The sequence below is a fragment of the Haemaphysalis longicornis genome, unplaced genomic scaffold (genome assembly GCF_048455015.1).
Source record: "Haemaphysalis longicornis isolate Haplotype H1 unplaced genomic scaffold, Haemaphysalis longicornis Haplotype H1 scaffold_9, whole genome shotgun sequence".
NCBI lineage: Eukaryota > Metazoa > Arthropoda > Arachnida > Ixodida > Ixodidae > Haemaphysalis > Haemaphysalis longicornis.
Window position 1 is genome coordinate 47,910,287 of NW_027526460.1, and position 17,236 is coordinate 47,927,522.

The 17,236-nt window shown below is 50.1% G+C and overlaps 1 protein-coding gene across 3 annotated transcripts in view; it reads right to left on the reverse strand.

Annotated features, from left to right (window-relative positions):
• Nucleotides 1–17,236, reverse strand: part of LOC144153710 (potassium voltage-gated channel protein Shaw-like) — a 131,351-nt gene that overhangs the window by 52,253 nt on the left and 61,862 nt on the right. For 2 of the 3 annotated variants that reach the window (XM_077685396.1, XM_077685397.1), the window contains exons 2-3: nucleotides 5,026–5,372; nucleotides 2,843–3,977 (exon numbers count right to left, since the gene is read on the reverse strand). In XM_077685396.1, the coding sequence (XP_077541522.1) occupies nucleotides 2,843–3,977; nucleotides 5,026–5,337 (1,447 nt within the window). In that variant the 5' untranslated portion in view covers nucleotides 5,338–5,372. Of the gene's footprint in view, nucleotides 1–2,824; nucleotides 3,978–5,025; nucleotides 5,373–17,236 lie in introns of all 3 variants that reach the window. The other variant, XM_077685398.1, reaches the window with a different exon arrangement.

Below are 17,236 nucleotides of genomic sequence, written 5' to 3' on the forward strand. Positions count from 1 at the left end.
TGTGCGCTACCCTACCCGAGAACCCGGCCGAACCTGAAGCCACCTTTCACAAACACGGGACTCGACTCGTGTTGGTATTGGTTCACGGCCGGGGCTTTTTTTTCGTGCTCCGCAAAGGAGCTTCCAGGGTTCTTTTAAGTCTCTACCATTTGTTGTGTTCCTTGTCTGCTCATGTATTTTGTGATAATAGACGCTGCCAGTACTGGCACTGGTGCGCACGTTTCTTGTAGGTTCTCGGAGCCCGACGGCACATACAGCAGCTCTTCCTGGCGTGCTCGTCAAGGCCACGCGGTTTGTTCGCTATTTCAAGTTTGCCGTACCCTGTCTACTTTAACGGAAACAGTTGCGTTTACGGAACTGTCCACTTTTGTTTCGTTCCCAGGAGGCTACACCATTTCAGAGCTGAGATGGGATAATAATTGCGATCTTAATCAGCTGGAAAATCATTGCATATGGCTGAGATGGAATAGTTCACACAATGTTCAGTTAAGAGAACATTCGATTCAATGCGCTTTCTAACTAAGAAACAAACTCAGTGTTGGGTTGACTGGTGGTAATCCCGTGTTGGTGGTAATTAGAACACATACGATCAATTGTCAGTTTCCGGCAGTGAAAAAGGGTACAGCAAAGCAGCATGTATGCAAAGCAGGGTCCTCCGTCATATACTAAACTTCTAGCCTATACTTCCGTCATCGGACCCCGACTTGAATATGTATGCACAGTTTGGGGCCCTCATACTTAACTAAACATTCAGGCATTGGAAAGGATCCAGCAGAAAGCGATATGTTTCACCACCTCTAAATATCGTGCTGGCGACTAGCCCACAAATTTATTGACGGCACTTAATTGGCACTGAAACCCTCGAAAAGCGGAGAAAAATTTAAAGACTTATTTCTTTCTAAGGTATATAAGTCATTAGATCCTGAGTCATTGGATCCTGAGCCATTCCTACAACCTTTGGGGACGTGACTAACAAGACACCGACATGAAAAATCGTTGACGCCTTATAATACCAGAACTAACCTTTTAAATATTCCTTCTTCCCCCGTACTATAACGAACTGGAACAACTTTCCTTTGTCTTCATTACAGTCTACTCATATAATAGAATGCCATAGATCTAACTTAGAGATATGTCTTTGGTTATCGGTTGCTTGATTTGTGTACTGAATTGTTTTGATGTCGTGTTGTTTCCATGTTTGATAATTTGTTTGCCGTAGTTTGTGGCTACATGTATGGGCTGTCTATTTGCTTATGTTATACTCTCTGTATCGCCCCTCCTGCATGAGCCCAAACTAGGCCTGCAGCACGTACTAAATGAAATAAATTAAACGCGTTCAATGTTTCAGAGCCAGAAAAGGCGTACTAAATCATTCGAAGCTCTACTTCTCGCCTTTGGCGCGCTAATGTTCTGGCCCGAGATACGACCTCTAGGAGCTTCCACCCCCTTCTAAATCTGGGATCCGCACATGGGTTCCAACACCTACTGTTCGGAACCAGACAGTTCCTTCGGGAAGCACGAGAGTCTCGCCGGGCTCCTCGTCGTGAAGTAGAGCCCACCGACGCCGTACCTCGTGGTCGGGTTCGACAGAAAATTGGGAGGAGCCGACTGCATTCATTGTGACGGGCTCCAGGGCGTCTTCCACGTGGTATAGGACTGCCCCGGCAGTCTCGCCCCCTACGCGCACAACATATCGTCATCCATTCTTAAAATGACCGCTTGGCCGTCCCAAGTACTAAGGAACCCCTAGCCCTGACGCAGTAGCAGCACGATAAGTGGCTGCATCTGAGGAAGTTGCCGCCGACAACTAATGTCCAGTAATGGCAACTGAAGTCTAATTCATCCCTTCCTTCACGCGGGCAACATTTTTAGCTCGTTGCCTTTTCGTTTCCTTTCAACAACTGAACGAGACTTTCCTGCAGAAGGCAAATGGAAACGTATTACAGCGAAGCTTTAAACTGAACCTATTCGTATGCTAGAGCTACCGGTGAACCTAAGAATCTCATCTGAGCCAGGAAAGTCGCACCATCTGCACAATGGCACCTAATTCGTTCTCGAGGCAAGCAAGCACTGCAACGTGGCTCGTTTTTTTTTTTTTTTTTCGTAAAAGTCTTTTCTTCCTTTTTTGGTTTCGGCCTGTACCGCACACAATTCCACAGTTGGTGCCACGTGTTTCCCGCTTTGACCAGTTTAAATGGCTGCGGAACTACAGTACATTTTAGGGGTGAAACCCCTTAGGAGCTCCGGCTGTTTACGTCTTGATTGATTGATTGTATACGGTTTAACGCGCCGACGCAACGCAGGCGATGAGGCGCGCAGTAGTGGAGAGCTCCGGATTAATTTTGAGCACCTGGGGATCTTTAACGTGCGCCCAAATCTCGTACACACGGGCGTTTTTGCTTTTCGCCGCCATCAGAAAAGCGGTCGCCGCGGCCGGGAATCAAACCCGCGACCTTGTACTCAGCAGCGCAAATCTATTTACGTCTCCTGTCGTCGTCGTAACAGTCGTCTTATGTAGTCACGGTACTAAAACACCGGGACACTCGTTTACGCCTCGCGCTAGAACGCTTCGTGCTTCAAAGACACGAGCCCTATACAGCAAAGCTGGATACCTCTACCCCCCAACGGTTTCATCTCCGTTAGCAAAAATTCCAAGGCGCCAATAATACACTTACTACACTAGATGCTTCGCGCCTCCCCACGTTTCACGTTTGTGGACAGGGCCGGGATTATTTAGGTCAGCACACAGACACATCGACACGCTTCGGGGAACTAGGCGGAAAGAAAAAAAAAGGAGTACTAAGAGGAGAGAAAGGCAACTCACGAAAGCCCTGTCAAGTACCTGGCTTGTTGGTGGCGAACTCCCTGCTGTGCTGGTGGTGTTTGATAGCGTTCATGCGCCTCGCCTGGGGCACCTGCGGCGCGCCACCTGACGGGGTGCCCGCCGCACCGGGCGGCTCGCCGATGAAGCGGCGCCGCTGCTTGGGCAACTTCTCGCGCGCTTGCGTGTGCGAGTAGAACATGGTGAAGTTGGACACGATCACCGGCACGGGCAGCCCGATTGTCAGCACGCCGGCCAGCGCGCACAGGGCACCCACGAGCATGCCCACGTAAGTCCTGGGCACCATGTCCCCGTAACCCACTGTGGTCATCGTGACGATGGCCCACCACAGTCCCTCGGGGATGCTGGTGAAGTCGTTGCGCGGATTCGCCTGCAGCCTCTCGGCGTAGTACACGAGGCTGGCGAAGATCACGATGCCCAGCACCAGGAAGAAGACCAGGAGGAAGAGCTCCTTGGCCGAGGCCTTGAACGTGTGGATGAGGATCTTGAGCCCGCGCGAGTGGCGCGTCAGCTTGAAGAGCCTCAGGATTCGGATGATGGAGAAGAAGTCCAGGATGTCCGCGTTCTCCAGGTCCGCCGCCAGGTGCTGGAGCAGCATGTCCGAGTAGAAGGACATGGTGGCGATGAAGTCGATGATGTTTATGGGCGCCCGCACGAAGTCGAGCTTCCGCGGGCTCACCACGAAGCGGATGGTGATCTCGAAGGTGAACCAGGCGTTGCAGACGCTCTCCACGTAGAAGAAGGCGTCGTGCGCGTCCGTCTTGACCTTGTCCAGGATCCAGGCGGTAGTGTTGCGCTGCGTGACAGTTCGGTTGACAATGACCGGCACGCGCATGTTCGGGTGTGTCTTGAGGCAGAAGGAGAGTATGGAGACGCAGATGAAGAAGACCGAGATGACGGCCATCACCTTGGCGGCCAGCGAAGAGTAGGGCTCGTCGAAAAGCAGCCATATGCGCGGCTTGAGCCGCTGCCAGCAGGACAGCTTGCCCGCGTAGTAGTCCTCCTCGACGCCGAACTTGCGCGCCAGCTCCTCATCGCTGGGCTTCTCGTTCTCGATGTCGAGCGTGTCCAGGATGGCCAGCGTGGCCTGCGTGTCTCTGTACACCGTGTACGTCATCCAGCAACACGGCTCCACCTGCGCCGCAAAAGGCAGCGTACATATCAAGAAAACTGTGAGCGAGTGGAAGAATTCGCCTCTTTGAAATGAGAAGGCTTCGATTCTGACTGGGAGGGAGACAGTTTGAGGAAACCATGGTTTCTATCTGGCGCAATGTCTGGATCGTAGTGATGACCGAGCAGAGCGATGATCGGATGCGGGTTGATGAGCCCAACGGCATAGATCCACACTGAGGTATTGCAGGAATTGTAGCGGCTATAGTAATTAATACTACCCAACAGAGAAACAATAAAAAGAAGGGGGGGGGGACGAGGGCAGTACTTCCCTTCCCGAAAAGACGAGTGTGGGCGTGTAACATACGTGTATCATTGCCCAGGAGGCGAAAATAGGGCAAACAAATCATCTACTTAACCTAATGGCACACATCACAAAGCACAAACAACAGTAAAACCATTAACGGTCATGGTCGTAATTTTCGTCTTATAGATCTTAGCCCATTGGGGTGGTACGTAACACTTCAGTGCAGTGTTCCTTAGTTTAAAAGACAGGAATAGACTGTTTGTTTACGTTTAACTTCGAAATCGGCACCACAATAGGCGATTTTAAACAATTTTTAAACAATTTCAGATTCCGAAATTGTGAACGTAATCCCGGGTCTTGCAATTTTCCGTCTTGAATAAACAAATAATACAAAGTAGAACTTTTTATGAATATGCTGTCTATGGCAGATTCACTTACTTACGGAATGGTGTCAGATATGCTGTAAATTTTGTCTTATAGCCACATTTGATTTCAACTAATCTGCAGTCGCACTTACTAAGCACCAAGTTCCGTATTCATTCATGTCAACCCATACAAAACTCATGCGTCAATGAGTCGTTCTGGCAGTCCCTTTTATCCTGCTTGCCTATCACGACTTCGCGTACTCCCGAATGGGGCACTTTTGCAAACGCACGTTTAACAATGGTAGAGCGCATATGAGTTTCGATATACTGTTGACATAGGCTGCGAGGAGCGATTAAGGGCATCGGGGTAAAAACAAGAGTATCAAGTATCCCAGTGATACCTGGTTGGCATCCAGGCCCCAGAACTCGAGCTCCTCTTCGAACAGCGGTCCGCACACGTTGGTCGGGTAGTGCAGCTTGCCGGTGCGGTAGTAGTTGAGTATCTGTGCGAAGACGCCCGGGTGGCGGTCGAAGAAGTACTCGTTGAGGACGGGGTCGTAGTTGGCCAGCGCCTCGGTGAGCCTCGAGAGCCGCGTGGCGGGGATCTTCTTGAGGGTCGTCTTGTACGTCTCGAAGCGGATGCCGCCCACGTTGAGGACGACGCGGTTTTCCACATCCAAGGTGCCCCGGCTGTTGCTCGCGTGGTAGTACATGCTCTGGCGCCTTCAGCTCGGCATGTCCTCGGCACCTGCGTCACCACCGAGGGAGAAAAAAAAAGGCGCGAAGTTAAAAAAGTCAATGCATGGCCTCCGACGCAGTTAGAAGCAAACGATATGCAATTGGTTGAGGATACCATGCAAGATTTGACGCCTAGTTTTAAAGACGATGGTCTTTCTTGGGCTACTTAAACCCAGAAATTTTGGTCCGTCTGTCTGTCTGTCCGTCTGTCTGTCTGTCTGTGACTCGATTCAGCCACCCGGCCAAAGTAAAGTTGATATTGCGCAATAGTCTTATATACTCACAGCCAAATGTAAACGTCTAAGCCCGGTTTACAGGTTCATACTTGTCAACTTTGTTGAACAAGAACAAGACATTACGCAAATATAAGACAGGAAATTAGTACACAAGGGATATTTACAGTGTTCCTTTATTTAAAAAATTCATGGGTGCTTGTTTTTTCGATAGTAAATGATGATTTACACCTACTGCAGGAAACCGCCGCCTCCTGGCGGCATATGAAAAATCACGCGGCAACAGCAACGAAAGGTTCCACTAGCTAGGTTCCACGTTCTGCTTGGAACGCACGTGGAGCACGGCCACGCGGTTCTATAAACCTTGTAGTCGGCCGCCTCCATTCACGCGCGTCTCCGCCGTACTGCAGCGCTGGCACCGAGGAACCCCGCTTGTAGCAGTGGAACGCGGAAAATTGAAATCGCCTTGCGCAAACCTTTAGTGTGTTTACCTTGGGATGAGTGCGACGGTACAGGAACAGCATGAGAGGTGCGCGGGAAAGCAAAGGGGGGCATTTCCTTCGCAAATGTCTACAAAGACTATCGTCTTTTGACAGCATTTGCAACGAAAGGAGCAGATACGCGGCCAATTTTTGCCTTCCAACATATACTCCTGGAATGCGCCCGCAACTCAGCTCTACCACCATTCCCCACCCGTTTTTTTCCTGAGCTTTGAGAGACACTGTTGGCTAGCTGTCTACCGGCGGACCAGATCTTTCTGGTGACCAGGAGGAAGACTGCAACGGAAACACAGATTCCCGGACTGGGTTTAACTTTCACTATCAAACTCAATAAAGTGCGTTTTCTCTCTCTCTTTCTCTCTCTCTTTCGAGTAATCAAAACACGAGTGCGCGGGGGCTCATGTGTACAAAGCCCGGGAATTCGTTAAAATTTGCACATTCTTATCTACATTACACCAATGTATTGTACTCACGACATAACTACCACCTTTTCCGCATCGTGGTGACAGTGGGTGAATGTTAGAGGATATGCTCAGGCCTTAGGATGTCGTTATAACGTTTGTCACTGTCACTGTAACTGTCATATTGGCAGACCTTGCTTTTTATTCTGCCGCTACTGATGGACAGTACTGTGTAATAATGATTTGAGGCTGTTAATGATCAAATCCACCACTTCTTTGTCAACCGCCTTCCCTTCAGCTATCTCTGTTTTTTTCCTCTTTGCCTATCAATATAGGCCAAGCCACTCTCCATAAGCGGGCCCTTTTAAATGCAGAGCATTTCTTAGCCTCGCCTCTTCCTGCGTCGGACGGCGTCCACAGCTACGCGTCCGCACCAGGTGCGCCTCTCCTCCTTCCCTCCTCTGTCTCAACAGCATCTGGCGCGCGCATGCGTCGTAGCCAGCCCGTTCGCTCCGTCGTGGTCTCGGCGTAACAGGTGCGTGATAGCAGCGCGGTGGGGCGTAGAAGGGCGCGCGCTGCTTGCGCATGCGCGCTCTCCCCCCCCCCCCCCCCCCCCCCCGCCCCGTACTGCTCTCCCTCTACTGCGCGTGCTGAAAATATAAAGCGGCTAGCGGTCGCTCGTGCTTCAGTCACTGCGTTGCTCCTTCCTTCCTTGGTTGACGATCGCTCCACCCTAACGCGACTTTACTCTCCTCTCTCTACCCCAAACCAACACCAACGCAACTACGACCCAACTACCCACCCTAAAGCGACTTTACGCGGTGTTAACGACCCCCAATGCTCTGCATTTACTCGTGTTCCCCTCGCGGGAAGGCGCGGGAATTTGTTTTATCTCCCCTGCCATTTTTTTTTCTTTTTACTCCTCTTCACTAGGTTTAAAATATTTCTGGCGTTTATGCGCTTTCTGGCGAGTAGATCGCAGAGTTTTCCTTTCACTATGTGGTGGGTTTAGGCAAACTCTCACACACTATAGATGGGGAGTTTAACCGAGATTAGTTCGTCGACCAGCTTGAAATATCCGGCAATGAAGCTACGATGGGCGGACGGGAAAACGATAAATTAGGAAACGAGACTCCTACGGATGAATCTTGCATCATAAATTGTAGTTCATTCTGCTCCTCGAGGAAATGTACACCATGCGCACGTGATTTTAAAAAAAACAAATTAACCAGCGCAATAAAAACTGAACCCAGTTCCAGCGAGTGTGAAATCTATACTGATGCAGCGGAGCTGTGAGTTGTCTTTACGAAGATTCCGTTTATCTCCGGCTTCTTTCTCGTGCGTAATGTTAGAGTCATCGTCTTAGCGTCTAGTTGTCATATAATTTGTTTCCGGATAGTTTTGGTAAAACTACAATTACGATGGTTCTCTGTAACCATTCTCCCTCTGCACATGGCCAAGTATGGACAGCAGAAAGTAATTCTGTAACGTTTGTAACTTCAGTGCGAACTAACTAACTATGACAAGTTAATGACACTCGGCGTACTGGTAGAGTCGTCCTATCGGCTAGTTATCATATAATTTACTTTGGGATACCTTCGATAACACAACAGTTAGGCCGGGTTCAGACTGTCGCCGCAACTGTCGTAATAACGTTAAGGAATGACGTCATTTCACGTCTCAGCCAACCGAACTACGTGATACGCCATTTTTTTACGTCCATAGATGACGATATGGCCTTTCCGTCGGTAGTCTGAACATAGCCGTAGAGCCGTTTTCTGTAATCGTACTTCCTCCGTGGATGACTATGCTTCACTACGCAACAGGCAATGAGGGAAAGCCAGCATACAAACACCAAGCATAAGCTCATTTTTTGAAGTAGGCTTCACCTTTAAACACAAGTGCATCGCTGAGAAGACATTTTTTTAGAAACAATAAAGCCGTCTTATATCAAAACGTAAAGGCCTAGGATCTCTTTTTATTTTCATGATTTATCTTTCGATACTAAGAACCGGATTTCGCGCGGCGGAAGAACCAGCTGCAGAGAGAGCGTGACACGATACCAGCCGAGACTGTCCAGGACAGCCCTAGAACAGCTGCACTGCTAGAAGTAGGCAGCAAAGCAGAGCGCATGACCACGACAACCCCAAGGTCCGGTCTAATGTGATTTCACACCAAGCTGCGTTCTATTTGTAGTGGATTCGTAACAGTAATACTTATTTCTTGTTCAGACTTCTGACCTTCACGGCATACTCAAATGTCTTCGCCTGAGCAGCCGCAAACAAAAAACGCTTTTCCTTACGTTCTATTCTTCACTATAACCCGTCGGAAAGCAAGACTTTCCAGTTCCATCTTTGAACATGTCGCTAAGGGCCAGTAAAGCTATGTTGGTAACCTTCTTCTTTCATAACTTTTGTCCCGTTTATTGCGACGCTGTGCTCGAGTATTTTAAACCACAAGTTTATGTTCCTGCTCTCGAAGGCTACAAGCACCAAAAGCACCTGTACAACTATGATTTCGATGGACGCTGGTGTGCCTCTTCCATTTTCATGCTAGCCAACCCAAAGCAACGATGAAAATCATTGACCCCTGTAAAGAAACAAAAAAAAGCTCTCCCTCTCTCCGCAGCTATGCCAGCACAAAGCGCAGAGCTGGGAGTGTGTTTGGAGCGCTGTAGTTTGAAGCACGCATATTCGCAGTGATTGGGGCTGTACATTAGAGAGAGGCGGTGCCTCCCTCAGCCGTAGAAGGGTACAGAGAGTTTGGCGATGCGCCAGTCCCTGACATTGTCTACCAGACAAAGGGTATTGTCCGACGGCGGAGGTGACAATAGCGTTCGCCCCGCCCTAACGTGTTGCAGTTAACGGACGCCGACGTTCTGGTCAGCGGACAACCGCATCGCCGCGTCCACTGCCTCCTCTCCCAGGTCTTCCCCACGCGGGGTTTCCCACTGTGTCTGCCGCCACCTCTCGTGGGTTGAATAAACGTCGCCCGCAAATCTCCATCGGTAACGCTCGCTCCGTTTGGCCAGATTCACGCAACGCTGTATGTGATAACGCAACGGGAAGCAAACAGTGGGGGCATTTCGGGAGCGCAACCCGTCGAGCCCCTTCCGCTCCCTTTCGTGTGCCTTTTCCGCACGCCACAAGCAGCGCTGCGCGAATGAGATCAGCGTCGGCGGCGTGAACGAAGAACAAAGCACGCGGGGAAGACGGAGGGTGGTGCAGCCGATAATCGATGCCCACTTCCCGCAGCAGCCCCCGGCGGCGAACGCAGCGGCGCGTCAGCGCAGGTGTCGAAACAGAGAGCAGCCGGCAACGCGCCGCCACAAGCCCGGGACTCTGGATTCATGCCGGTTCGACGGGTGTAGACAAGGCTTAGGGGAGCGCGCGCAGACGAGGAGCAAAGAGATGACTTGAATTGAATTGTTCTCTACGCGATGGTACCGTTGAAAAGAAACGCCGCCGTTGTGATTCCCCACGCTGACGGACTGTGAACAGTGAAGTGGTTATTTGAGAGCCCTGGGGCTTTCTCCTCCGGGAAGGGGGTGACTTCCTTCCCTTCGACGGCGCGGCGAGGTTGGCGAGGGTGAAAGCCATTACCTCTTGTTTGGCGCCGAGGCCAACACTTTCGTCCGGGGAGTGGAAACGACGGGAAGAGGAGGAGGAGGAGGAGGAAAACAAGGAGTGGAAGACTTTTTCCCCATTTTCTTTCCTTTGGCGTCCTCGCACTCCTCCCCACCAAATTGGGTTTTCGCTAAATCAGGCCGCACTCAGTGCGGAAGACTGAGCCGCCCCGCGAGGAGATCAATCAGCGAAGGGAGTGTGCGAGAGGGAGCGGGCCGACCATACCTGGCCGAGCGAGGCGACTAGAGACACCTCCACGGCGGCGGTTGGTCGCCTCACTGGCTCGTTCGCCGCTAACCTGGAAGGAAGGGCTTGCCCTTTATTCCGAGATCGCGGGAGACCTTGCTCCCCCCTCTTCCTTTCCGTCGGCGCCGCCTTTCCCTCCACTTCGTTTTATTTCGTCTCCCTTTCGGTCGTAATTGGGCGCGCGCTTCATCACTTCGTTGCCACCAGCCTCCGCACGGCTTCCCACGCAATTCAGTGGCGACACGGCAAGGGCTTGTCTAATCACAAGGAGGTGACGTTTGTTGGTTTCTTCTCGCGTGCTCTCGCGGGATGAATTGGGAAGGGAACATGGGAATGCTCGCTTTCTTTTTTGTACTCTTCCCTCTGTGGTACCAGATTGCTGGATGTATTAATCGAATACAAATTACGAGCTGAAATGATTAAGGTCCGTATTAGTTACGCGCGAAAGCGCAAACAGTCGTTACGCCCAGCCAAGGCAATTACAAACCACGAACAGAGCCGATGGTGCTCGAATGACACAAAGTAAAAATAAAGCTCTGAGCGACTCCGGACGGAAAGATTGGCATGCAATTTCCTTCCCGCTAAGCTATATGGCTACGGAATGCTGGGAGCCATTGCGGATAGGTGGTATACATTGGAAAGTCTAGCTGTCAGTGTCTTCGATTGGCAACACTGGAAACGGCCACAGTCAGCTGAAGCGCCACGGACATGGCGCGGCTTGTGCCACTGCGCTCCCACGCCGAAAAAAAAAAGCACCGGAGGGCGTCGTCTGCTCCGTTTCAACCCGATTCTCAACGGTGGTGTCAACATCGCACTAACTTTGTAGTCGAGGCATTACTTTGCATTCGGTGGTGTAGAGCTTGGGACGTCCAACCCATATCATGCGCTTTGCACGGGCAAGTACCGCCATCCCGCGGAGCCCGACGTAACCAGTGACGGCGCACTTACATGGTTGCCTGCATGCGTTCCTCGCTAGTTAATACAAGCTATATGCTTCGCAAGGAGGGATTGATATACGTTTAGTGGAGAGACATGAAATGTACCGCTTCTTACGAGCGTGAGGAACGAGCTGAACAGCGGGATGAGGCACAGCTGTCCATCTGAGGAGGGCGCCACATTTGCCCTTATTTTCTTCCTACATTGGCTACACTAGTGCAGCCAGTATAGCTTCACGGGCATTGGTCGCGTCACGCCATTCCGCGTCAATTCATGTTGTTAGGTGGCAAAATGGTAGAGCGCCAACACTCAGGGTGTTGGAAACTGGATAAATGAACCTGGACACACTAAAGCTGTAGCCACATGCACGCGTAAAATCGACGTACTCGCGCAACGACATACGCCTACGGCGACATACGCCGCTGCCTTTACGCCGACCGATGACGTCGCAGAGGGCGAGTAACCGTATTTCGCCGCAACGCGCGAGTAAACCCATGCGCCGCGCAGTGGCTCGACTACCCCGGACTCAGCTTTGTGGCGACCAGTTCAACTACCTTTTAACTCAAATAAAACAAATAATTCCTGCTCTCACAAAAGTACGTATATTTAATACAGAAACAACTAAAACAGTTCTTTTAGTATGCATGCTTGGCAGGCACCAAACCCTCCGCTTCATTTGGCGTAAACTGCCTTGCTCCCATAGTAGCTCGTTGCTTCGTGTGTTTTGTATGGTTGTTTGCTCTCCGTATTTTACTAATTACTTTGTTTTATCGAATAATTAATAGTAAAGTTAGATTATTTATCAATTCGCTTTCTTGTTATGCGACCTGACCGCCAGATAACATCACCGCCAGAGGTCTACGTCGACACCGTGCGCCCGAAAGTTTGCATCGATATCTGGCGGGCTCTGACGTGGGCGTAACAAGCGCGTAGCAATGCATTCGGCGTACGACGGAGTACGCCGGTTCCTTACGCGCTTACGCCGGTTTACGTCGCTGCGCGAGTACGTCGGTTTTACGCGTGCATGTGGTTGGGCCTTTAGGGGCGAAACGTATGAGCGGAAAAAGACGCGTCTGCGCACGCGTCTTTCACTCCCAGAACCGGTTTGGCTGCAGAATGACCCTCGCATCGGCCTTTTCCGCGCGCGTCCAACCAGACATATTTTGCCGTGCCGCGCCGGAAAACGGATCACTCGGACGCACATGTCTCTGCCGCTTAAAACATAAATCACATGCACAATTCTGGCTATTTGGGTATGAAAAAATTAGTGTCATGGAATAAACACCGTTGTAAAAATACCCCAAATTTAAAAGTACAGTAGAACCTTGTTATAACTAACACTGATGTGGTGAATTATTGGCTATAGCGAACTAAATACGAACTTTGGTTGGTCACTCTTCATTTCAATGACACTTATTCTTTTTATAACGAAACTGAAATCATGACAGCCGCGCCCGATATCGGCTGTAACGAAAAAAATGTCTGGTCCGCGCGAGACTGAAAAGTCGAAAGCTAAATAAAAAATGCCATATAAAAAATAACACAACCATTTTTCACTTCACATCTTTCTTCAAATAAATGGTTGGTTGATTGATTTTAGGGTTTAACGCGCCGACGCAACGCAGGCGATGAGGCGCGCCGCAGTGGAGGGCTCCGGATTAATTTTGACCACCTGGGTATCTGTAACGTGCGCCCAAATCTCGTACACACGGGCGTTTTTGCTTTTCGCCTCCATCAGAAAAGCGGCCGCCGTGGCCGGGAATCGAACCCGCGTTCTCGTGCTCAGCAGCACAGCGCCTTAACCACTGAGCCAACGCGGTGGGTTTCTTCAAATAAATGAGAACGCAGGTCTGCTTTGTCAAACGAACTTTGTTTTGTTGTAATTTTATGTTTTCATGTTCCGGTCCAGTTAGTTTGAAATGCCACAAGGAGATAGGTAAGGAATACCTTATTGATAGTGGGTTCGAAGACTTGAATCTGCGATTTTTACGTGAGCCAGTGCGCCGAGTTTTTGGAGCTGAATTATACCCCTATTGTTACAACAAATATGGGATATAACTAATTCACTGCCCCGATACTATTTTCTCATAACGTGGTTCGATAGCACTAAACAAGGCCGGACGTATGAAACTTTCACTTGCCGCGGCGGCCGCTTTTTGGATGGCGGCGAAAAGCGAAAACGCCCGTGTGTTGAGATTTTTTCTCCATGTGGTCAAAATTGATCCGGAGCCTCCCCTTACGGCGCGCCTCATAACCCATGCATTTTCGGCGCGTTAAATCCCATAATCAATCATTAAACTTTCACTGCCCCTATGAAGCGTTTTAACCATGCAAAACAAACTGCTAATGACAAAAATACTTGCTGCTTTCCCATCAATCACTTATCCACTGTGTATTTCCTCAGCCGCGGAATGCGGCACTCACTGCACTTGGCTTCTGGTAAACGGAGGAGTACGAAGAGGTGGGCATTGGGCAATGCGTGGGCGAAATCAGGGCAAACGGTCACGCCGCGGAGCCATTCCTTCAACGACGATCGCCTGATTTCACCGCGGCAATCGCTTCGCTATTGAGTTCGGTCTCCACGGAGAAGGTGCTTGCGGTCTGCTCAGGCATTCCTCCTCTCTCCCCGGGTGTCCTCATTCGAGATATATCAAAGGCGTATGTAATTGAGCCGATGTATCCGGCGATATCTTTATTTTGCGGCTTCTTTGTGGCGCCGCAAAGGAAGGTGTGGATAGAAATACCCTGGGGTAAAGTTTTTCGATGTGGGAAAAAGATGGTCTTTCATTTGCAGCTTTTCCCTAGGTTGCAAAGCGGCGCTGAATGTTTATAATTCCGAGGATCACCCGATAGTGGAGGGCACGTCAGCTCTGGATCAAGGTCGACTCAACGCGCCGCCTCGGTAAACTTCCGTTTAATTGGAAACATCAAAAGTGGCGTGTAAACATCCCCGTAGAATAGGCAGGTTCTGCTTGTGGAAAAAGTGAGAAAATTGTTTCACAGCAGCAACAGCTGGTGAAACTTTATCGCTAAGCGTACTTTTCTTCTTTCGCGTGTCTGTCGCCGTGCGTGCGTTTCCGTGTGGGCATCGCCGTATGTTCGTCGTCGCAGGTATTGCGGTGCATGCGCTGTCGAACACTGGTGTAAAACAATCCGCGCCCCCATGACCCCTGTTTCCGTTGATGTGCGGAAGACAAGCAAAATTTCTGCTCTAGAACACCACCCTACACGGAAGAAACATTACACAAGAGAAGCAACATAGAAACTGGTTCGCAGACTTAAAGTATTCACACCTCAAAAGTTCGCATTGAACGCACGGAAGACACCTACAGAGACGCATTTGATCAACGACCCCTCGTTGATCAACAATTATGATTTCAGGATGTGTATGAAATTGTTGCGTCTGTTTTTAAGCCTAGGAGGTAGAATAAATTTACAATGGCCTACAGGTTTCGGCGCATCTGGAAATAAAACACACACACACACGCCACCTACGACACCGACTTTCCGCCGACCTGGAGCTCTTAACGCTACGCATTAAAATGTGGTTCAAGCCGGTGACGGCATCAGAAGGAATCGCAGAAGGTATAGATTTGATTATAAATCGCGGTTGTCAAAATTCATAAAACGGGAACTCACATATCGTCTTTCATTCTCCTTTTTCCATCCTCTTCTCTCGCGCAGTGCTGCAAAGGTTGTTGTGGGAGAATGCGCAAAGGATAGGAGGGTGCACCAAAGGGCCATCGAAGAAGCTCGCGCAAGGCAGCGGAGAAAAAAAAAAAGGCTCTTATCCCATACGACCACGTGGCGCGCGCCAACACGCAACGAGCTCGAGTTCCAGGCAATTTCACTGCCGCGCACGGGAAGAGCAGGGTCCCAGAGCCCCGAGCGCACGTTGGGGCCTCGGCCATACGATGGTCTCTTGCCGGCACTATGCAGGCGTGTGCTGGGCGCAGTCAGGACGCGGGTGGGAGTATTCGAGGCCTGGAGCCCAGACCGAGCGACGCCGGTGTGTACTACGTGTAGGCGTAAAGAGGAGTGGACGTGTTATGTGTGCTTTTTCTTGCATGTTGTATGAACACAGTGAGGCTGTAGGATTACCCAATTCTGTCCAAGCACGGCCTAGAATAAGAATAAAGTGACTATTTCCGCAAAGATCCCCTAGTCCGGAGCTCCCGGGATAGACGACAGGGCCACCTCTGCGCGTTCAATCAGTGCCCTTTGCACTTCCGCGCTGGAGCCGCCAGCCGCCTTTCCCACCGAGTTGGGGTGGTATTGGGTATGAAGGGAAGGTTGGGGTGCAGCTTGCACATCCAGGGAGTATGATAAATGCTGAGATAGCCCCAGCAGTCCTAGTACTTGCACTGAGCCCGTATGTACAAGCCAGCCATAAGCGTTCGAGGCTAGGCCTAGACCCTAAAATTAAGGCCTGTTTCTTGGGATCGAGTAATTCTCACCCCCCCCCCCTCCCCCTTCCTCGTGTGTGCTCAAATGCTTGCAACCTGCTAGCATATATGCAAGTTTTGAAAGATAACGGGAAGAGTTCCCCTGTATTAAAATTTCCAACGCGCTGTTGGCAGTACCAACAAAAAAAAAATTGACAGTTGGGCTAGTTGGTGTTGATACATAGAGAAGTAGCGCTTGAAACGGGACGACAGTAGAGAAGACACACACGACGAAGACACGATAGCGCCGTCGTGTGTGTCTTCTCTACTGTCGTCCCGTTTCAAGCGCTACTTAACGACGTAGTACCAACAAAACACAGTCATGTACTGTTAAGTTTCATCCAACTACCATAATTACACTTCCCTGCCTTCAGTTCTACCTTGCTTCTTCGTGCACCTTTTCCTTAATATTATATTTTGGTTTGTGTGTTTGTGTGCAACACTCAGACGTCTGGTACGGAATAAAAACAATTTTAAGCCCCTCTCCCGTTAATTTCCCTCTCATACCTGTATCTCTAACTGTATAACAGATTCCGCAGCTAAGCTTCGCAAAATGAAGTATAATTGAGCATTTGCTTGCGACCTAAAAATCAAGCCGGATATAGGAGCAGTTGTCCTGTTACAAAACCATCGGAGCGAGTGTCACACGGGAGGGGAGGGAGCTCGGTTGATCGAAGGAAGGGGGGCTCTAGAAGATTAGCGCACTTTGAAATTGTACCACTACCATAAAGGATGCTCGTATACGTGGTGCCCATTCATAGCTGCAAGGAAATAGCTGGTAGCGATTACGTCCCGCATCACCAATGTGTTCAGGCACGACAGCCCCTCCAGAAGATGACCGCTTCCTGAAATGCTTAGGGGCATGGAAGCGTCGTCTTGTCCTTCTTCTTCGAGATTGCCTGGTGCGATGAAATTGAAAAAGAAGGCGCACGGCGTATGAATTCTGCTCAAAGAAGAATGCACCGAGGGCAGGGCGGTATGAGAAGCTTACAAAAGAGCCCAAAACAAAAACTAACGAGTAAAAACGTCTACGGGAGAAGGGAGAACCAAGACGGCGAAGCGTGCACGCTGGCTGAAACTGCGCGATTCGCATTTTATTGTTCCCCGGGTGCCTCGCCGTGCAGAGAGGCTGCGAATCGCTGTAGTCACGCCTGTCAGAAACGAAGCGTCAAGTGCGTGGCATTCTCGGGCCCGGAAACAGAATTCGTGTTGTCTCCGCGCGAAACAAAATTCCCGCATGATTATAGGGCGCGAACTTTGAAAATGTGTACCCTCGCATTCAAAATATATATCCTCCAGGAAGCTGCTTCTTACGGGCAAGTGTTGTAAACCATTCGATTATTTTTTTTTTTTTCTGGAAGCATAATAAGGAAGGATTTCGCGTCGATGCCTTCAACGTGCGTCTGCGTCAGCGTGCGCACTTCCGTCTCAGCACCCACGTCGGTGAATCTGATATAGCGTTTATGTTGCCAGATTCGGAAAGTAGA